Below are 23,142 nucleotides of genomic sequence, written 5' to 3' on the forward strand. Positions count from 1 at the left end.
ACGCACCCACCTCCTCCAGCCAACTAGCTGGCACCGCCCAGGCCTCTTCGGGTCACGTGGAGGTGAGCACGCGCTCTCACCCGTAGGAAAGTGACCTGCTGTTGCTGAAAGTGAACCTTCGGGAACGTGTGGAGAGCCTCGTGCACCCGTGGGCGCTTAGGGTGTGCGAGTGATATGCGCATGCTCAGGCTCCTGGTTGGTGAATTCGAACTTCCCCGGGAGACACTGCGCTCAAGCTGAAGTTGTCAACGCGCCCGGGCAGCCCCGTGCTCCTGCCCATGCTCCAGGGGCCGGTTGGGGGGAACGACGCGCGCATGCTCAGGCTCCAGTGAGAGCATGCGCGTGTGCCAGTATGCGCGTGTCCAGGTTCTGGAAGGGGACGGTTGAGGTGGGTGGATTTAGGCTTCCCAGGAGCCGAGGTGCGCATGCTCAGGATCCGCGGCGACCCCAGACGCGGTGCCCAGGCTCTCTTCTGCGCATGCCCACACTATGGAGCAGCACCCTGCGGCGGTTGAGGACGGTGGTGGCGGTGGCGGCGGCGGCGCCTCTAACCAGATGCTGGTGTTGATGCTTGTCGCCGTAGCGTCCTTGCGGCTCTGCTCGCTGGCCAGCGCTCAGCCGCTGTGCCGGTGCGGCCGCCCTTCCGGGTTTGGGGTGCTGCCAGGGGTCGGGAAGGAAGGTTGGCTCCTCTGAGTGGAGGCCTGGGCGGAATCCCGGGAGGATTGAGGTTTCCCAGTTCTCTCTTCAGGAATCAAACGTGATACCTCCCCTTCTCTCACCCCATTCTAACCTATCCAGTCCATCACCAAGTCCTCCCGTTGCCACTTCAAAACTTTGGACTGTTCCAACCCTTCAAGCCACTTCCACTGCCACCACCCCAGGCTGTGCCTTTCTAGGCAGCCCTCACGCAGGCAGCCAGAGGAATTGATAATCTAATTTGATCTCGCCATTCCCCTTCTCTGGTTCTCCGTGGCACCCGGAATAAAACCCGAGTTCCTGGAGCAGCCTGCATTTCCTCGCATGCTCTGGCCCCAGGCTTCTCAACAGCAGCGCAGCTGACACGTAGGGCGGGTGGGGCCGTTCCGAGCACTGTTGGATGTTGAGCAGCATCCCTGGCCGCCACCCACTAGATGCCAGGTGTACCTACTTCCCCAGGCTTTACCCATCCATCAAAAATGCCTCTAGGTATTGCCAAGGGTTCCTAGGGATTTGACAACCACCCATCTGGTCCCTGCTCACGCAGTCACTGCTCCGGGCACACTGTCCCTGAACACGGCCAACTAGACCCAGCTTTGGGGATGGGAGAGACTTGGTGCATACGACTTCCTCGGATGGTACGCTTTGCTTCCAGGTTTCTCCATGGCTCTTTCCTCGTCAATCAGATCTCTATCCCGACTTAAATAATACTTCCTCATTTAAGGCCCCCTCCTCATATCTGCTTTTTCCTATCAATCACTAACTTGTTATTTTCTTTAGACAATTTTTTTTCTTATCTGTTGCCATCACTAGAAATAATAGCTTCATGAGAGTGTAGAATGTTTATTTTATTCACTCCATACCTAGAACATTATTAGATTTCAGTAACTGTTACATTAGTGAAGGCTACGCAAGGTGCTATACGAGCTAGACAGAAGCTATAAAGCCCAGTTCCTGTCCTCAAGGAGCTCTTGCCAGAATTGAGCTGTCACATTTAGCAGGGCCCTGTTTGGTGATGAAATAGTGAACGTGTGCTTTGGTGCATGGCCTCATTTCATCTTTACTAGTGATTCATTAACCTTGTTTTAGGATTGTGAACACAGACCCAGCGAAATTAAAGACACACAGGCCTAAAGACACATAGCTAGTCACTGTGGAGTAGGGTTTTCCAGTAAGATTTACTAGGACGATTTGTCTCAAAGTCTGTAAAGAGTTCATCTAATTCTCCCATTTCCCCATACGAGTTCTCAAAATGTGGTCCTGGATCAGCAGGAACAGCATGACCTGGGAATTTGTTACCACTGCAGTTCCCTGGATCTACAGGTGAGGCCTCGCCATATAAAGTTTATCAAGCCCTCCAGGTGCTTCTAGCACATCCAAGATTGAGAACCTCTGCTGTAAACTATACCGACACTCGCCCAGCCACCAACACCGCACACACACAAAAAGAAGAAAAAGAAAACGAAGTAGGAATTCTTAATCTTCCTAATCTGGGGTCTGCAAATGGGCCTTTATGAGCACTTGGAAATATCTCCATTTTGGGGTATCCATGTGTCTCTCTGTGGGAGAGGAGGACCCCCAGTTTAATTAGATTTTACAGGGGCTTCCATAACTGAAAAGCATCAAGAACAGGTATTTCAGAGTTAACCCAGAGACAATCTGGTGGGAGTCATGCTGAATATTCAATAAACATTGACAGAAGGTCTCTCTTGTCACTTATCTCTAGTGTTCACACGGTGAGGACAGGAAAGATAACTCAGGATGTTCATGAAACTCCAGGGGTATGTGACTCCATATTTAATATTCATTCTTCACTTGAATCTAATAACTAAATCAGAATATTTCCCAGTATTTTTGTTGTGCCAGTGTTGTGTTAGATATACAACACTAATCTTTACCATTGCCCTTTGAAATAAAGGATTTATCTTTCCCATTTCACTAAAAAAGTAGAGATCAAGTAACCTGGGCAAAGCCAGGAGACAGAAGTGTGTTTAGAAATCAGATCACCAGTGTTCTTCTGTGTGATAGGAGATTTTAAAATCTGCAATAACATGGGAAGCAAATTTGTTTATATGACAGTACAACAGGAACTTCCTTTCCCCCCATGTGTACCTAAAATGCATGAAGAAATTGGGATAATGAGACCACAATACAATATACAGATGATGTATTATAGAATTATGTCTCCGAAAGCTATAAATTTTATTAACCAATGTCACCCTAATAAATTCAATTTTAAAAAGAATATGTATGAAGAAAAAAAATATTTCACTTGTTAAAATAAATTACCTATTGACATTACGTCATTTGGGAAGAGGTGTCAGCATTTCTAAATAATCTCAAAGTGGCTGGTTTCTAACCTCTTAGCTTTACAATTTATCCTCTCACCTCTCTAATAAGTAATAATCTGTAAATAAAAAAATAACATGTGGAATGAGATGTGTTATGAATTAGCTTCAGAATCTTTTTTCACTCTTTATTTTGAAATGATAGATTCACGGCAGGTTGCAGAAATAGACATCCCAGATACTCTATACTCAGTGGTGACATCTGACATAACCAGAGTATAATATCAAAACAGGAAAATGATATTGATACAGTGAACCTGCTTAATTTAGATTTCACTTTTACATTTTCAATATTGCACATTAGGACATTGTTTTCATCAAGTGTTTATTATTATTGATGTTAAGATTTTGCGACCATCTGCCCAGGATGTCCTGTATTTTTCATCTACAACACGCCTGATTAGACATCCTTGCAAGAAAAACACAGCCCTATATCTAGGGTAAGTAACCATTTTATGAATTGCTACTATCATTTTTATTAAAGTGTTAGATTTTCCCTCATTGATTCATTCAACAAAGGTTAAGGAAGATGGGTCTGTCCTGTGTTGCTAGTTACTAGCCTGCAGGGAGTCCACAATTGGGGTGGAAGAGAGATGAAGAGACCAGAAAGTCCTTAATTCCAGGGCACTGTGCCCAATAAAAGTCATGTTTAGCCTGGCTGGCGTGGCTCAGTGGTTGAACATTAACTTATGAACCAAGAGGTTGAGGTTCAATTCCCGGTCAGAGCACATGCCTGGTTTGCGGGCTCAATCCCCCACAGTCCTGCTCCCAGGGTCAGCCTACCACAGGCAGCTGGGACCTTAGCCCAGGCCCTCCAGGACTTACTGAGGTCCGTGCTGTCCCATCTGGGTCACCAAAACTATAACTGAAACACAGGTTTGGCTGCCTGCCACAATGAAAGACAGCCTCGTGAGACAGGTGCTGTTGCAAAAGGAAAGAGGTTTATTCAGGTGCTATGACCTGGGAGAATGGTTGACTCCCATCTTAAAGACGACCCCCCCCTACCTGTTCAAGCCCACTATTTTTGTAGGAATAGGGAGAAGAAGGCTCCCCCTCCCCCATCCAATTATCTTCCTAGCTTTTGGCTCACTCGGGTCATATCCATTCATCTTTCTAGCTTTTTTTGTTGAATCCTCACCCGAAGATATTTCTTCCATTGATTTTTTTTTTTTTAGGCTGGAAAAGGCGGGGAGAGACCTAAAGAGAGAAGCATCGCTGAAACCGGTTTGGCTCAGTGGATAGAGCGTCGGCTTTCGGGCTGGAGGGGCCCCGGGTCGCTTCCGGGTTTGTAGGAATAGGGAGAAGAAGGCTCCCCCTCCCCCATCCAATTATCTTCCTAGCTTTTGGCTCACTCGGGTCATATCCATTCATCTTTCTAGCTTTTTTTGTTGAATCCTCACCCGAAGATATTTCTTCCATTGATTTTTTTTTTTTAGGCTGGAAAAGGGGGGGAGAGACCTAAAGAGAGAAGCATCAATGTGAGAGAGGCACACTGACCGGTTTCCTCCCCCATGCGCCCCAACTGGGGTCCTAGATTGAGCCTGCAACTAAGGCATGTGCCCTTGACTGGAATTGAACCGTGAATCATTAGTCCACAGGCTGACGCTCTAACCACTGAGTAAACAAGCTAGGGCCATCTTTTTAGCTTTTGGTGCATTCGGGCCCTGTCTTTCTAGCTTTTGGCATGTTCAGGCCCTATCCATTTATCTTTATAGATTTTTCCACATTAGTGTGCCATCTTGACCAATGGGGAAGACTCCCTGGCACTCTCTGTCTATAATATCAGAGTCAGTGGAGAGTGGAGGTGTGTGTGTGAGCGGCGGGGGGGCGGAGGCGGGGAGGGGCTGCAGGACCCACCATTAAGCCCATCTCCCTACACTAGACACAGCATTTTCACATCAGGGGGAGCCCGTTGGAGTCCACAGGGTGCCCCTGGATGCCAACATGCATGCATCCTCTACACAGCCCCCATACAGCGTGGCCCTCCAAAGTGGCCAGTCAACCCACACTCACCCGGCCACTGGCTGCCTGTACTTTGGCTGACTGTCTATGGTAACAACGTGGTCACATTTATTTATTTATTCTCACACAAGGATATTTTTCCAATGATTTTTAGAGAGAGTGGAAGGGAGGGGGAGAGACAGAGAGAGAGAAACATCGATGTGAGAGGGACACATCAATTGTTTGCCTCCCACAACACCCTGACCAGGGCCAGGGATCAAGCCTGCAATGTAGGTATGTGCCCTTGACCAGAATCAAACCTAGGAAAGCCAAACCAGTAGGGCTGGTCACACTTTTAATATAATGTTATTTCAAGAAGTTGAATACCCAGGCTGTACAAATTTACTCATGCAAAAATGGATGGATGGATGGATAGATAGATAGATAGATAGATAGATGATAGATAGATAGGCAGAACCTAAGATTTTTTTTATTTTTAAATAAATTTTGATGTGTGTAACATTTTTAGAGTGACTGCCATTGTCTTTCCCCCCACCCCTTGTGTAAAATTCTCCTAATGTAACTGTTTTATTGTTTATTTCAGACAACAACTTTTTTTCACGACAAATAACTTTGAGAGTAGTCTTCTTCCACTTTCCATCCCTACGTCAATGCAGGTAGTTATTATATGGAACAGTCTGAAGGATGCTTGAAATACGTAATATTCAGGGTAAAGGTATAATTTGGAAATATCACATTTGTTTTTGTTCATTTGAAGTTTATTTTACAAAAATGTGTCTCTTTAAAACATTGAGAGTAGTTTCTAAGCCAAAAAAGAGTGTTAATTCTATTCTGTCCTTACTACCAAAATGGTACCCTTTTTTCCTGAAAAAGGAAGCAGAATTGTTGCCAATGCTTCCTACAATTGGTTTTGTGTTGGGAATAGATAGATTGCATGCACTGATTCCAGGGCCTCCCTAAATTGTCCTAAACCAAAACAGAAAAACCTTTACACTCGTAGTAACTATCTTGAGAAATTCTACCTTTAGCACCTATGCTAAAGAAGTTTTGCCATATATTAAGATACCAATGTTTCTTGGAAGCAATAGTTAATGCTCCTCATTTATCATTTATCTTTAGGCTTTATCCTTGGGGAAGGGTTTGTTGTTATTTTGTTTCTATTTTTCCGGAGAGAGAAACATGGATTTGTTGTTCCACTTATATGCATTCATTGGTTGGTTCCTGTATGTGCCCTGACCTGGGATCTAATGTGCAACCTTGGCATTTTGGGATGATTGCTCTAACCAAGTGAGCTACCTGGCCAGGGCCTCCTCAGAAAAGGTTTGTTTTTTGTATTTTGGGTTTTTTGTTTTTTTGTTAATCCTCAGCCAAGGATATTTTTTCCATTGATTTTTTTTTTTTAGAGAGAGTAGAAGGAAGAGAGGGAGGGAGGGAGGGAGGGAGGGGGAAACATCTGTGTGAGACACATTGATTGGTTGCCTCCCGCATACTCCCCAACCAGGGCCGGGGACCGAACCCGCAACCCAGGTATGTGCAGTTGACTGGGAATCGAACTCATGACCCCTTGATGTGCAGGCTGACACTCTAACCCCTGAGCTATGCCAGCCAGGACTCAGAGAGGGTTTTGATGAGGGAGTGAATTTAGCTGTCTGAGGCCACCACCTCCCGGTTTTGATTCCAGCTTACCCCAGGATACATAGTCCCCAATATCTAGGAACCAAAAAGCTCCTGTTGGCACAAATGTTTCTTGTATGTGTGTCTAGAAGTATTGCTTCCCAAATTGATATCCAAAAAGAGGTGTTTATTGATGTTATATATGTCATTATTTATAGGTTGGCATACCAGAAGTAACATCAGCACATTTTGCTGGTTCACTATTGCTGTTAGTAGTGAATAAAAGAGTCTATATTTATAATTATAGAGCCAATTCCTGGACTGCATCAAGAGGTATATATTCTTTTTATGTGTTTTTTTTTACTTACTGATTTGAGGGGGGCGGGAAGGAGAGAGAGAGGAGGAAAAAAAAACATCAATTGGTGGCCTTCACATGCGGGGATCAAACCCGCAACCTGGGTATGTGCCCTGACCAGGAATTGAACCCACAAACTCTTGGTGTATGAGATGACACTCCAACTAGCTGAGCCACCCTGGCCAGGGCCTTTTTGTATTTTTGTATTTTGTTTGAGTTCAGCCAACTTCAAAGAAATGGTTATTAATTTCGGTAGGACAAACCATACTGCTCTTTGGATGTCTGTCCCTGAATGTTACCTTGTCCTTTAAAATTCAAATGGAAGTTGGGCTGAACCCCCATCCACTACAGATTGTAGTTATAAGCCAGAGAAACCTTGGACAAAAATGACTTCTAGATGCTTGGTGACAACATTCCATGGTATAGATAGACCACATTTTGTACAATCATCTGCCAATGGACACTTGGGTTGCTTCTGTGCTTTAGCTATTTTGAACAACACTGTTTGAACGTGTGCGTGCGCGCACGCGTGTACAAATATCTTCCTGAGTCCATGCTTTTAACTTAAAAATTTTTTTTTGTATACACCCAGAAGTGGAATTGGATTGGCTCTGATTCCTGGCAACACTCTGAGTGATGTCCACTCTGCCCTTCTTCCAGCAGCACTGCCCAGCGACCCTGGTTTTATAGATGAGAACGGTATCGGATAAGTGCTCTCACACCAGAGGCCCCAGAGAGCCTGCTGGCCCCCTTTGCCTGGTGAGGACAGAGCAAGAAGCCCTAGGGCCCACATGCCTGTCTTCCTGGCAGTCCAGAGTATCTGCAGACCTCTCCTCCAGCTCCATATTTCAAATGAATCAATGTTTCTATCAGCCTTCTTCACTGTCCAACTTTCACATCCGGGCATAGTAATTGGGAATACCAGGGTGTGGATGATCTTAGAGACCTTGGTCTCTAATGACACAGCTTTGCTCTTGGTGATCTTTCCTAATTCTTCTATTGCTGCCCTTCTGAGTCTCAGCCTTCTCCTGAGTTCTTGGCTGCAGTCAGCATTTGAATTGGTGACTGAAGCAAAGTAAGCAAAATCTTTAGCAATGTCTTTCTTCATTGTCTATGTCAGTGGTTGGCAAACTGAGGCTTGCGAGCCACATGCGGCTCGTTGGCCCCTTGAGTGTGGCTCTTCCACAAATACCACGTGCGGGCGTGCATGTACAGTGCGATTGAAACTTCGTGGCCCATGCACAGAAGTCGGTTTTCAGCCTGGGCGAGTCTATTTTGAAGAAGTACTGTTGATATTTGGCTCTGTTGACTAATGAGTTTGCCGACCACTGATCTATGTGAAGGTTGTTCTCTCTTCTGTAGTCATGATGTGGTCATTCCATTTTCAGATTCTTTGAGGAAATTCCATACTGTTTGCCAGTCCTGCACCATTCCCATTCCCAACAGGGTACAAAAGTTCCATTTTCTTCACCTTCTCACCAACACTGGTTGTTTTTTGTTTCATTTCAAGCCAAAGTTTCTGCACTTAAAATGAAATCAAAGAACACCTCGGTAAGAGAAGGGAGTTCTTCCTGCAGTTTTGGCATACAGTCCTAAAAGAGTGTGTGCTTCTCAACTGGGGACAGTTCTGCCCCCCAGATGATATTTTGGCAGTGTGGGGAGGTATTTTTGGTTGTCCAGACCGGAAGAAGGTACTGCTGGCATTGCGTCATTAAAGGCAGGGGTGCTGCAAAACGTCCCACAGGCACAGGACGACCCCAAAATCAGGAGCCATCTGGCCCCACATGTCAATAGCAGGTTACTTAGCCTTGTCCTGATTTTTTGGCTGCGTCTCCATTCGGTTTTTTGTTTGTTTGTTTGTTTGTTTGTTTTAATAATTCTTTATTGTTGAAAGTATTACATATATCCCCATTTTTCTCCCATTGACCCCATCCAGCCTGCCCCTGGTACCCGCCCCCCCAGGCCTTCAGCACCCTATTGTCTGTGTCCATGGGTTATGTATATGTGCATACAAGGTCAGTCTCCATTTAAATTGGCGACTGGACCAAAGTAAGCAAAATCTTTAACAGTGTCTAAACCTTTTCTCTGACCTTCAGGTAACTCATATAGTTTCCAAATGATCTTTTCCTTTCAGGCGTATATCACCCTGTTTCACATATTTCTGGTGACAACTGTTGCTATAGTAGGCATCCCTTTTGCTTGGTGAGTACAGGGTATCGTTTTTTCACTTTGCTCTGAGCACAGATGGAAATAAGAACAGGCAAACCCTTGGGAGTTGGGCCTTTGGACTTGGGCAATGTCATTTCCCCAGGGCTCACACGACAACCTAAGAGGTTGGGAGGGGCTCTGGAGCTACTTTCAGATCAACTGGCTAGTTCACTAAGAATATATCCATCTACCTTCCTTTTTTTTTTGAATTTGTTATTTTAAAATAATTATAGACTCTCCAGTAAGTTGAAAAGATCATACAGAGTCCCATGTACCCTTTCTATATCTTCCTCCAATGGTTACATCTTACATAACTGCAGTATCATACTAAAACTAGTATTGACATAGATACAAAGTACGTGTAACTCTAGCATTTTATCACATTGCCACAGCACAGGACCATTCCTGCCATTGAAATACCAGACTGTCTATTCTGTCATCCCAGAGCTCCACAGCTCCCTGCCCCCATCCCACCCCAACCCCTGATAACCACTAATCTGTTCCCCACCTCTATAATTTTACCACCTCACGGATGTTATATAAACGGAACCGTACAATATGGGACCTTTGAGGACCAGCTGTTGTCAGCTAAATTCTCTAGAGACTCATCCAATTTGTTGTCTATATCTTTAGTCTTTCCCTATTCGTTGTCAAGTAATATTCCATGGTCTGAATGTACCAGAATTTGGTTGCCTCCACTTTTGGGCTATTGTGAAAACTGCTATACCCACTTATGTACAGATTTTTGTATGTGCATATGTTTTAATTTTTCTGGGGTAATTGCCCAGGAGTTTTACCCTTGGCATCAATCTCCCTTTGTTACTGAGATAACATTGACATAACATTGTAAGTGTAAGTGTGCAATGTGATGATCTGATACATTTACATATTGCAATATGACGACCACTGAAGGGTTACCTGCATCATGGCACATCATTGCCATTTCTTTTTTTCTTTTTTTTTTTTGTGGTGGGAACCTTTAAGATCCGGTTTCTTAGCACCTTTGAAGCTTACAGTATAGCATTGCTGGGCATTAGATCTGCAGGAGCATGTAGCTACTGGCTGCAAGTTTGTGACCTTCAACAGCATCTCCCCATCCCCACCCCGCAAATCTCCTTTTAAAGAGACTGTTCTGTGTATGTTCTTCCAGGATGTAAGTAATTTCGTTTTTGCCTATTTGCGTGGAGACCAGCTATCTAAGACCAATATATATTTCTCCGATCGCTGGGCATACATATTTGAGGAGTATGCCTCTGTTACACAGGTATGTGCATTTGCATAAGAAAGTGAACCAAAAAAGATAAATGTCTCGTGTGTGATTGGAGTAATTAGCGCGCAGTGAGTGAACCAGGGCTTCTGTCTCTTGGGAGGGTAGGGAAAATTCCAGGTCATGGGACCTGGCTAGGGAGATTAAGAAGTTAGGAAAGGAGACAAGAGGTTTTAGATGATAGCACGTTTATGGAGTGCTTATGAAAACTAGTGCCAAAGTAGAGGCTGCACATTAATTATGATATTTAACCCCATGCCCACCCGAAGATCAGTACTCTTATGACCCTGGTTTTATAGATGAGAACGGTATCGGATGAGTGCTCTCACACCAGAGGCCCCAGAGAGCCTGCTGGCCCCCTTTGCCTGGTGAGGACAGAGCAAGAAGTCTGACCCAGAGGAGGCCCTCGCTTGGCCACGCTGGCACCTTGGTCTTAGACTTCCAGCCTCCGGAGCTGTGGGATGTAAATTTCTATTGTGTATAAACCACCCAGTCTGTGGCATTTTGTCACAGCAGCCTGATTGGACTAAGACAAAGGGTTAGGGTTTTGACCAATGAATTTGGGAGGGGAGGGTGCACAATTCAGTCCAAAGCACTGTATATTTTATAGAACCTCCCCAAAAAACAGAGGCGTAATTAAGACAGTCGTCTCTCTCTGACCTGAAAGATGTCAGCTTGGCTTTGTGCTCCAGTGTGGCTGCTGGGCACTCTGCTGACCAGCCGAACACCAGGAGTGAGGAACCGAGGCAGAAAGGAAGGATTTAGGCATGCATCTAGCAGTCAGTTTGACACCCATCCACATCTCCTTCAACCAGAATCTCCAAATAAAGACACTAAGCAAGGGCAAAAGTCTGCCCAGCACGAGCTGTCTCCACTCGAGGTTCTGCTTACAAGCTACATTTCATAGAGAATAAATAGATCATCATTTTTAAAAATTGTTCTTCATTTTAGCTCATTGGATGCCCTAAAGTTACATTTAGAATTAAACACATGCTTACAATTTATTCATACACAATGTTGTTTTTTTTGTTTCACAGGCAGAAATATTGCGGTCTTTGGGTGGGATCTTCTACCTTCACTCCTTGTCACAGGTTGGGCTGCTTGTCATTGAGCAAGGGCAGGTGAGTCACTTGGCCTGGGAAGAATGACTTGAAGTGATCTTTGCCCCAAGCCAGGGTTTTATTAAATGTCACACACTTGGATTTTCATATCTGAAATCTGTCTAGCTTTTTTTTAAATCCTCACCTGAGGATATTTTTCAATTGATTTTTATAGAGAGAGTGGAAGAGAGAGGTACAGACAGAAATATCGCTGTGAGAGAAACACATCGATTGGTTGTCTCCTGCACACAGCCCTGGAGGAGCCTGAACCGAGGTACATGCCCTGGACCAGAATCGAACCAGGACCCTTCAGTCTACCAACGCTCTACCCACTGAGCAAAACTGGCTAGGGCTGAAATCCATCTAGCTTTTCATTCACCTATCCATCTACCTAACAGTTCATCCATTCACATATCCATCCATCCATCTATCTATCCATCCATTTACCTACTTACCAGTCCATCTACCCACCCATCCATCTACCTACCTTCCTTTCATCCAGATACCCATTCATCCACACAAACCCTTTTAAACTGCATCAGAAGATAAAATATCAAATCGGAAAGGGATTAGGTACAGTCAGGACCTGGTATTGCAAAAATTGTGAACCAGATGTGCAGCTCTGAAGTTTGAGGGAGACCTCCTCTCAGGAAGCCTCAGGAGCTTGGGCTGATGTCCAAAGGCTGAAAGCCCCACCCTCTAACACAGCGGTTCTCAACCTGTGGGTCGAGACCCCTTTGGGGGTCGAACGACCCTTTCACAGGGGTCGCCTAAGACCATCGGAAAACACATATATAATTACATATTGTTTTTGTGATTAATCACTATGCTTTAATTATGTTCAATTTGTAACAATGAAATTGGGGATCACCACAACATGAGGAACTGTATTAAAGGGTCGCGGCATTAGGAAGGTTGAGAACCACTACTCTAACACGAGATTGGTCCAGCCCCATCCAGAGTCCCCTCATTAGCATAAGGAGCTGCCCGGATTTACAGAGACACTCCCACTACCCAGAAAATGCCAAGAATTTAGTGGCTGCAGAGTCCAGCTCCTGGTTACCGCCTATGGGTGATTCTCAGGTCTGACCACAGGCCATCAGGAAGCTTCACCTGGCAGGCCCCCGGGGATGCTGCCCTCCCCAGTCCAGACTTAGGGCAGGATGATGCTCTGCAGGCTCTGAAGGACTTGCAATTGTCCCAGGCCCCTGTGGGCAGCCTTCATTCCTAGGACTTTAGCTTCAGGAGCCTCCCTATGGAGGAAAGAGGAGAAAACCTCGCTGACACTTTTCTCCACTCTGACTCTGCACTCAGTACCTCTCTATTGGCTGCTAGCCTAGGCCCTCTCCCCTCCCCCGCCCTGGGCGTGTATATACGTCTTCAGGGGCCTTTTGTGGGCTCCCAGTGGAGGCAGTGAGAGGTGCCCCTCACCTGCGCTGATCCAGCAGACCCTCCCCCGGCTGCCCTTCGTGGGCAATTGCTTCCTCTGGCCTGTTCTCAGACCGAGGGCTGATTGCTTCCTCTGGCCTGTTCTCTGGTTGACCCCACTGCAATTCGAACTCTTCAAGGTTTGCCTTGTTGCCTACACGGGCAGCTCAGCTGAGCAATTCTAATACCTGGGAACCGAGGCCAGCCAATTCACAACACAGGGATTGAGCTGGGGGATGAGAACTCACACTCACGGTCCCTTAGGCACCTCCTGCAGACGGGCCTGTCGGGCGTCCACAAGCGGCAGGTGGGGGGGGGGAGGGCGGGACAGTCAAGTTCAGCAGCCTGTGCACCTGGGTCCTCGCCCTGAGCACTTAGTTCTCTTCCCAGGAGGCGCTTAGAAAACAAGCCAGGAGTCTCCCCCTCCTCTCCACCAACATCTGGGAGGGGCCACAGCTGCGTTGGTGGGACTCACTTATGAACCAGTGACAGTGTTTTTTAAAAATTGCATCCTTGCACAGTGCTGTCAGGAGTCTCATAAAGAGCAAATAAGAGAACTTTGACGGCCATGCCAAACAATTTATTTTTATTTATTTATTTTTTTAGGATGAAAAAATAACGTTTATTTACAAATGTATATACTGATAGCTAACAATACCCTAGGGGAGATAAAGAACAAGGAATATACTATATCTTCTAAGATCAAAACTACCTATTTGGGGTTAAACCAAAGTCGCCCATCCAGTTGGAAAAAAGGTGGGAGAGACTACGGCAGAGTCCAGCACTGACGTCAGAATAGACAACTGGAAAAGGCTTTAGCCACCAGTTCTAAATGTTCACAGTGACTCAGGAGCAACTTGTTTGGGGATCAATTCAGTTTCCTCAGGGGGACTTTCAGACTTTGGTGCTTGTGACTGTGTTGACTTTTCTAAGTTGCCTATTATAAGGGGAGTATTTTTTACACTCCCTTGCACCAGTTCCACAGTAAATTTAGAGGGCCTAGGAGCCAATTCCTGGGCCGATCAGTATCATTATCTCCTTCCTGTCTGACAGTCTTAAATAGGTGCCTCTTTCTTTTTCGGGCTTTCCTGCCACGTAATCGGAAGAAGCGAGTACTTATAATGGAAGTAGAGCTGTCCTCAGGATTAACATATTCCTCAATATTTTGAAGAAGAGTAGTCACCAGAATCTAGATAGATTCTACAGGATCATTCTTCATACTTTCAAGAGCATTTCGTAACAGCTGCACATCATCCTCATGTATGGAATGCAGGTTTATCTTCTCAGCTATTAATGCTATGAAATGGACTGCAGCTGTCCATAGGAAGAACTCGGAGCTCTTCAGCAAACTGAAGCTCTGAAACAGTAACTCCCCCACTAATTGTCTTTTGCATGTATTCACCAAGTGATTGCATGTTTATTCCAACGCCTGCATCTGATCACTGAGGGTGGTATGTTGAAACATCTGTGTGAAGGATGACCAGCCAATCACATTAGTCCATTCAGTCAGGGCTGCTCCACAGGCCTTGACCACCTCTGTGTTGTCCTCTAAGCTAAGCAGCAGCAGGACTCAAAAACTGTACAGATGTTTATTTTTTTTATATATTTTATTGATTTTTTACAGAGAGGAAGGGAGAGGGATAGAGAGTTAGAAGCCTCGATGAGAGAGAAACATCGATCAGCTGCCTCCTGCACACCCCCCACTGGGGATGTGCCCGCAACCAAGGTACATGCCCTTGACCAGAATCGAACCCGGGACCCTTCAGTCCGCAGGCCGATGCTCTATCCACTGAGCCAAACCGGTTTGGCTGTACAGATGTTTCTTGATGGCATATCCAGGCTTGAATTTGTTGACTCTATGTAGCATGTGCCCAAGGGCAGAGATGGCTGTGATCCTCACCTGGTCCCTCTTATCATTGATGAGTGGACACAGATGCTTGGAGATGCTGCAGAACATCGCCTTGACCTCTTCTCCATGCCCATGTACGACGATGTTCCGTAGGGCCTTCACTGCCTGAACTGTCACTCGTGCCTCACTCTTCAGGAAGGCTCGCAAGGATAGAAAAAGGCTCTTCACAGACTCTGATTGAGTTGGATGCAGTGCCAGGTTACTGATTCCACGGAGTCCAATTTCTTTCATGATGAGGTTGGGCTCCTTGGTCCACTTGATTAGATTGCCCACAAAGTCTTGTCCCAGAGTGTGAGCCACTGATCGAAGCCAGAGAAGCTGTGCATAGACGGTCCTGGCAAAGACCTTCTGATGATGATCTCCGCTGTCAAGGAAGGTCTTGGCCAGGTTCAGAACTCGGTGCAGCATGACTGCTTCCCAGTTCTTCACAAAGCCACTTGTCAGGTCCATGATCCCTCTGTAGTAACATTTAGAGGAGGACAGATGATCCCAGCACTTATGCTCATCTGCATAGACCACCACTCCATCATATGCGGCTGCAAACAACACAAGCTTCACCACCTCCAGGGCACAACTAGTGGAGTCAAAGGTCTTGCCTGAGCCCCCATCCTTCCTGTAGACCACCACATTCTGGGGGGTCTTTTGCTCAACCACCCAGAAGAGATGACATAGCACAGCCAGCAATAGCCTGGGGTAGAGTTCCAGGATGGCCTCCTGGCACAGAGACCCAGATAGCATCTCACACAAGGCACACGCCGCCTCCACGGGCTGCAGGGCTATCTTCGTCGTGCCCTCTGTGGAGTGGTTTTCCAGGATTCCTATCAGCAGCTGCAGGACCTTGATTGTGGTCTTTCGCTCGGTGCCGAACACCTTCCACGGGGCCAAAATGGTTCTATCCCAAGGGAGGGGCCTGTTGAGCAGCAGGGGCACAACGCTGTGGGTGCTGTTGCCTGCCAGCAAGCACAGGGCCCGAAGGGTCTCCTCCTTTGTGTTGGTCTCCAGCTGCAGTTTGAGCCGTTCCAGGATGCCCGCCACAATTTCCTCAACCTTTATCAAATCTGTGCCCCGCTTTTTCATGACAGCGCTCATCAACTGGGCTGCAGCCAGAGACACCTTAGCCCTGCTGCCCGTCAACTCCTCCATGGCTGTCAGCACCAGGTTGGTGAGCTGGCTGTGGGTGAAGTACTCTGCAAAGGCATTGAAGTCCTCCATTTTTGCTGTAAACTCCAGAATACGTGCAGCACACCACATGGCCCGTTCCCACTCGTATCCTTCTGGGAATTAAGCCAAGGATCCATAAGCTACAAGCAGTTCTGGATCCGGGTGGGCATCTCAACAATAAGTGTCTCCATTAGTCTGAGGAGGGATTGCATGGTCCCCTCAAACAGATCCACATTGGCCTGGCCCTTCTTGGGACTAGATGCCTCCTTTTGTAACACTTCTATGGATGGCAGGCAGAACACACTCCTGAAGCATGTTCCCAGGAGCTCTACTCTACTCTTCTATCTCTAAGAGGGGCCTGAGCATCCTGAAGTTATTGATGATGTTCATTGCCTTCTGTCTAATAGGGCTGGAAATGGAGTTCAATGGCTCCTCCTTGATTAGGTCCACCATGAAGGTAACAATTGCTAGCTTGTGGGGGAACTTGAATTGAAAGGCCACATGCTGCTGACTGCCCAGGGTTTTTGTCAGTATGATGAGGGCATTCAGGTAATCCAGCTTCAGGTCCTTATCCTTTTCCAAAATGCAGTTGTGGTAGTGTTGCAGGATCAAGACCAGCATGGCATCGAAATGCATGAAAATATCTCCCTTGCTCTCTAAAATAATCTTGCTATAGCTTAAGTAGATGGTGTTACAGACAAGCACCCATTCCCTTCGCTGATGTTCCTTTGCCAATGTGAGGATGGACGATGACTCCTTGTCAGTGAGTATAGCACTATACACTTGCAGTTGCTCCAGGACTGTCTTCAGATGTTTTTTGGACACGATGCTGAATGCCACAGCAATGCCCTCCTTCTCCTGCAGGTTTTCATGCGAAGTTTGAAGGATGCCGGAGAGCATCATCTTCACCAGTTTCTCACTTCTTTTTTTTTTTTAATTTCTTTATTGGTTTCAGAGAGGAAGGGAGAAGGAGAGAGAGATAGAAACATCAATGATGAGAGAGAATCATTGATCAGCTGCCTCCTGCACACCCCCACTGGGGATTGAGCCCACAACCCAGGCATGTGCCCTTGGCCGGAATCGAACCTGGGACCCTTCAGTCCGCAGGCCAACGCTCTATCCACTGAGCCAAGCCGGCTAGGGCAAGTTTTTCACTTCTTGAGGTCCACAGGGCGAAGCCAAAGAATTTATAGAGAAAAGCCTTCTCATCACCATCATCACTGAAATAACGCATCCTCTCCAAGATGACTCTGATGAGTTGCTCCTGCCAGCGGTCATCATCAATAGCCACTAATGACTTACTCAAAAACTGGAACAGCCTGTCCTCCCACTCCTCCTGATTCAGGCTCTTCTCAGTATGATCATCTAGTATCTCCAACATCTGTGGGATCACCTTCCTCCACAGCTGGCCAACACTGTGGTTTATAACAGGACGCAGAGAAGTGATAGGATGCAGGGCAGATAGTAGCCTCAGAGAGCTTGTACCAAACTCCTTTTCCCTGTAGGGCTTCCGGGAACACATCTGAGAAGCAATCTCTGAGGGGAAATGTATTCGGTAGGATCCTGGTGAAAGCTGCTGAGGTAAGGAACCTGGCCCAGGGAACGGGCCTTCAGAGCCATTTGTGTGGCTGCCTTACACAGAGGCACAAAGGCCAAGGTGTTGTTGGGCTCACACACCAACGTAACCAGTTTGGGCAAAGATACCATCTGTAGGATTCTGGAACACATTATTCGGATGTCCTCTTCATTTGATGAGTCAGGCTCCACAAGCTTGATGATATAGCTGATTATAGTGTTCCCCTGGGGCAAGGCCAAGTAGTTATGCTGATCCAGCATCTCAATGAAGCGCACGAGGACCTTCGGCACTGGTTTGAGGTCCTCCTGAATCACCATAATGGTTGAATTCAGTACCATGCGCTGCAGCTTCTCGGTCTGAGGCAATTCCTGGAACACATCTGTGAACACTTGAAGGGCTGATTCCATCTTGGCTGGATCACTGGAAGGATACCATCTGATCCTGGTATAACTTGGCCAGGATGAAGAAAGCCCTCAGGGCGAGGCTGCAGTTCTCCACAGAGTGAGGGTCTGCTGGGTTCACTCATTCACAAAGCTGCTGGAACAGCGTGCCTGTAATGTTTTCCAGCTGGGATTCCAAGTTTATACCTCCACAGCCGCTGAGCGCCAGGGCATTCACCAGTTGGCAGATATGCACTGAGAAATGTAGAAAGGTGTCACTTTCGTGGACATCAAAATCATTAACCATCGTGTTAACCGGTTCACTTGGTTCTTGAGTTTGGATGGTGGCATAAGGAAGAAAAGGTGGCCCATTATCTGCAGAACCTGCTCTGTCACCTGTGCCTTGTCCTTGCTCTTCAAAGACCAATGGTTGAGGAAGATGCGGAAGGTGATGTATGCCTTCATGGACATTTCCCTTGGACTAAAGCCCATCACCTTATCATCCCAGGAATCCAGATGTTTCTGGGCACTGACGACTAATCCAGCCGTGGGCAAACTACGGCCCTCGGGCCGGATCCGGCCCGTTTGAAATGAATAAAACTAAAAAAAAAAAAGACCGTACCCTTTTATGTAATGATGTTTACTTTGAATTTATATTAGTTCACACAAACACTCCATCCATGCTTTTGTTCCGGCCCTCCGGTCCAGTTTAAGAACCCATTGTGGCCCTCGAGTCAAAAAGTTTGCCCACCCCTGAATTAATCCGTAGAATACTTGGGAAAGGATGATCTTCCCCACTGCAACCATGAGGCTCCTTGGGGGCAGACAGTGTGTATTTGGTCTGTCCCATAGCTTGACAATGATCACTTCTGGAAAATGTGACCCCAGAGCCATTAGGACCGCAGTGAATGCCTTCTCCAATTCTCGCTTTGTCTCCTGACCTCCAACTTTGAGTGCCATCATAAATTTCTCGATGTCTTCTTTTGAGATATACTGGCTTAACTTCCGTTTAGAATTCTCTGAGGAAACTTTCATAGCTCTAAATATCTCTTGGTTGCAATCTCCTCCCAGGCCGGGGCCCTGGTCAGGGCTGGTTCAGGAGGCAACCAATCAATGTGTTTCTTTCACATCCATGTTTCTCTCTGGCTTCCCCTCTCTCTTCCACTCTCCAGTGCCAGTTGGACTCTCAAATATCCCAATCTTGCCATCCTCCAACACCTGGTACAGCACTGTCATGAAGTCTATCTGGATGGAATAGGGTGTGAAGGGAAAAGGGAAATGGGTGCCACCGATGATCTGGTTTTTATCAGCCATGATCCTGAGGTACTTTTGCTGCCTGGATAGCCTTCTAATGCCTCCTCGAGAGGCTTGGAGATTTCTTCTCAAAGGTGTGCCCTGGGATCAAAGATGTTGCCTATATTCATTTCTGCAGCAGTCTTCTCTCACTTCTGCACAGGGCGGTATTTGCATGACAGATGCCGCTTTATCCTGTTGGGAGACACCGGAGGACGTCCTTTCTCCTGTAGGTTCTCCTCGTCCTAAGCTTTGTTACCACGAGACACCGTGATCACTCTCTTCCCAGGCAAGACAGCTTCGCTTCAGGCCAGGCGCTGAGATATCAAAGAGAAGGTCGCTGAGCTTAAAAGCGCGGCTCGGCTCCGCTGGGTCCCCAGAGGAGAGTGCAGCGCTGCCACGCCCCGCGCCACTGCGCGTGCTCACTGGGGGACTTGGGCGTGGTCTCCCATGCCAAACAATTTAGACCAGACGCCCAGACGCCGGAGCCGGCCCTTAGAGGGTCGCAAGGTGCGAGTGGCTTGACGAAGGAGGCTGTTAGGAAAAGAATCTGGGGTGTACACACAGGTGGGTTGGAGGAGGAAAGGAATTTGAATAATATTCAGGAGCAAGGGCGAGCAGGGACTGAGGGAGTGTAGGCACTTCAGTCTTGCACTGTGGACACTTCCGGTGAATAGTTCTTTGTTGTGAGAATCTGTCCTGTGCACTGCGGGGTGTTGAGCTCCCATTCACTATGCCAGGAGCACCCCCAGTGTGACAGCCACAGACATCCCCTGGCATGCCAGGTGCCCTCCGGGGGCAGAACCATCCTCTGCTGAGAGCTGCTGGGACAGCTAAGCCAGCTTGAAGGAAGTTTGAATAATGAAGCAGGAGGACCTACACCTGCTGCCACTCTGTAATCACTGACCTGGAATGTCTTTCTCAGGCCAAGTTTGGGTACTCGGACCACCCTCTGAACAGCAGTTTTGGGCTGCCCTTTGACTACAATGGCACCCTTGACGTCCTCATCGTCCCCGGCCAGAAAGGCATTCTGATCTTCTGGTTCGAGAAGAGCCTGCTAGTTTCCCGAAATTCAGGTGAGCGGCCGGCTCAGGGCTGCCACTCAGGGTCCCCCTCCAAGTGGGGGAAGCACACGCCATTATTTTCTCTCCCCTGACTTGAGTGGAACCCATGCTCACTTTGCCGCCTGTTATGCGAAGTGCTGAGGTCCCAGAACACCTCAAGGTATGGTTCTTGGATTCTCAAAGAAATTACCCAGAGGGCAGGCTGTGGGAGCGATGGGTTTATTGGGTCTTACATGCGGCCCAGTGAACGCCACACCACCTGCCACCGGTGGAGTTGAACTGCCAAGTCCCATCTGGCCTGCAGATGGGCTACTACCTATTGTTTCCAGCCACCCAGACTTTCCCAACACAAGGTTTTATAAAGAACAGAAAACAGAGGAAACCGGGGCCTGCAGGGGAAGGGGGATGTTTCTCAGCATTAGCTGTGTGAACTCAAAACTGCTAGCTGTTTTCTTGACTGAGGAGCTGGCCAGGCTCCCAAGGTCTCATGGGAAGGGGCCCATGTTCCCCTTTACCACATACCTCCTACCCGCATTTCGCTCTCCCCCACCCCCTGCCTTGTGGGACCTTCAGGGACACACAGGCAGCAGGTTCTGAAAGTCAACAGATGCCGAGGGCAGAGGTCCACGCCTTCAGTCCAGGAACTGCAGACGTTGTTTGGGGGCTGAGGTTAGGGATTCTAGGAGATGTGTCAGGACCACTCACTTGAGCTTCCCTTGGGCGAGAAAGGAATCTGGAAGTGGCACAGCACCTGTAGGTGGCCTGGTGAGGGACCCTGGAAGTGCCCAGGCCCTGGAGCCCCAGCCCGCCAGCTGGCACAGCCGAGGAGCAAAAGGCAGCCCTCCCTGAAGAGGGGCTGTCATGAACCTCTGGGCACAGGTGTGGTCGCAAGAGCGCCCACAATCACAGTCAGCTACCCAGCGCCAGCCAGGCTACCTGAGCCCCGTGTTCCTCAGCAAGAAAGGGGCTCGGGCTGCCCATTTGAGAGCCCATTCCAGGAAGAAAGCGCTCTTTTTCCTAATACCTGTTACCTGAATGAGCGTTCTGTGGGGGTCCAGCTTCCAGGCGGGGAAGCAGTTTCCTGAAACCCACGTCCATTCCGGAGGGTGTTTTACGGCATCGCATCTCAGTATTATATTTTTGTTGAATCTTTATCATTTCACCAGTGGACTCCCCCTTCCAACACGTGCCCAGATCTCATGATTCTGCCCTGTTGTCTCGTAGGTCAGCTCGTCTTCCCTGTCCAGGTGCAAGAAGGACCTGGTACCTTGTATTCCTCCGTTTTGGATGCCGGCATCACCATCCACAGTGTGGCTGCGAGTGCGTGCCCAACCTGCGGGTAGCTTTCTAGCTGAACTGTCCCTTTAGGGCCTTGGTCATGTTTTAATTGGGCTGTTTGCCTTTTTATGGTTGAGTTGCAAGTGTTTTTTATATATTCTCGATGCAAGTCCCTTATCAAAAATAGGCTCTGCAAATATTAAGTACACATCATTTCCCATGTCTAGAATCTTTAATATGTTCTAAAGAATAATATTCAAATTCGCAAAAATGACATTCAGGTCTGTATGTCTTGTATCTCATCTGACTGCCCACACTGCCCTAAGGGATTCCTTTTGTTCACCTAACCCATGGTTCCCACCCTGGGGACACCGGGCGGTGCATGGAGATGGTTGTCATGACTCGGGGGAGGGGGGTATGCCTGGTATCTTCTGGATGGAGGCCAGGGCTGCTACCCAACATCACACAATGCACAGGACACCCCCACCACAGACAACAATGGAGCTGAGGTCGAGAAACCCTCTGGTCCTTCCCCTGCAAACACACCCACTTTTCTACATCAGAAGCTTTTTTCAAGGCTCAGCTTAAGACTTGCTTCTTCTGAAAACTCCCTCGGTTGTTTTATTGTTACTGTTGTTGTTAATCCCCACCCAAGGATGTATTTTCCATTGATTTTTTAAAAATATATTTCTTTATTGATTTCAGAGAGAAAGGGAGAAGGAGAGAGAGAAACATCAATGATGAGAGAGAATCATTGATCGGCTGCCTCCTGCACACCCCCCACTGGGGATCGAGCCCGCAACCCAGGCATGTGCCCTTGGCCGGAATCGAGAGAGAGAAAAGGAGAAACATGGATGCGAGAGAGACACATTGACTGGCTGCCTCCTGCATTTGCCCTGATCAGGGCCGGGGATCAAACCTGCAACCCAGGTACATGCCCTTGACTGAGAATCAAACCTGTAACCCTTCAGTGTGGGGGGCGGATCTCTAACCACTGAGCACACCGGCCAGGGCTCCTTGGTTGCTTTCCCCCCCCCCAACAATTAGCAATAATCAGATAAACTTCATTGGCTACAATACTGCCACTGGCAAAGTTCCTTGGTTGCTTTTTAAAAAAAAAAAAATAAAAATGTACATTGGATCTTATTACCCCCTTCATAAAATCTCTTAATGGTGGCCTGCGTTTCCTTGGAACTTTGTACTTGCAAAAGATCAGAAACACCCTCAATGTCCACCAGTGGAGAGCTGGCTGAGTAACTTAGAGTTCACCCAGGCACCAGAGCATCAGCCAGCCAACTTCATCCGTGTACACAAAAGGAGAGGAAAACATGAAGTTACAAAGCAGCTTGGAGGGTTCCAGAGTATGATCCCAGTATATGAAACTATCAGAAAAGATGTTTACTAAAGTGTTAACAGTGGTTACCTATGTCAGGGCTCAGTAACCCTGGCCTGTGGGCTAAATCTGGCCCAGAGCTTGTTTTATTGGAACACAGTCATTCATTT

General features: G+C 47.4%; 1 protein-coding gene across 1 annotated transcript in view; it reads left to right on the forward strand.

The window, feature by feature from the left end:
• The first annotated feature begins 407 nt into the window (after nt 1-407).
• Nucleotides 408-23,142, forward strand: part of CATSPERD (catsper channel auxiliary subunit delta) — a 46,709-nt gene continuing 23,974 nt past the window's right edge. The window contains exons 1-10 of the mRNA XM_014531867.1: nt 408-629; nt 2,423-2,477; nt 3,390-3,484; nt 5,590-5,662; nt 6,839-6,953; nt 9,110-9,177; nt 10,334-10,447; nt 11,488-11,571; nt 20,223-20,373; nt 21,586-21,681. Coding sequence (XP_014387353.1) covers nt 490-629; nt 2,423-2,477; nt 3,390-3,484; nt 5,590-5,662; nt 6,839-6,953; nt 9,110-9,177; nt 10,334-10,447; nt 11,488-11,571; nt 20,223-20,373; nt 21,586-21,681 — 991 coding nt within the window. The 5' untranslated portion in view covers nt 408-489. The remainder of the gene's footprint in view (nt 630-2,422; nt 2,478-3,389; nt 3,485-5,589; nt 5,663-6,838; nt 6,954-9,109; nt 9,178-10,333; nt 10,448-11,487; nt 11,572-20,222; nt 20,374-21,585; nt 21,682-23,142) is intronic.

This window comes from Myotis brandtii, unplaced genomic scaffold (assembly GCF_000412655.1).
Source record: "Myotis brandtii unplaced genomic scaffold, ASM41265v1 scaffold827, whole genome shotgun sequence".
Lineage (NCBI taxonomy): Eukaryota > Metazoa > Chordata > Mammalia > Chiroptera > Vespertilionidae > Myotis > Myotis brandtii.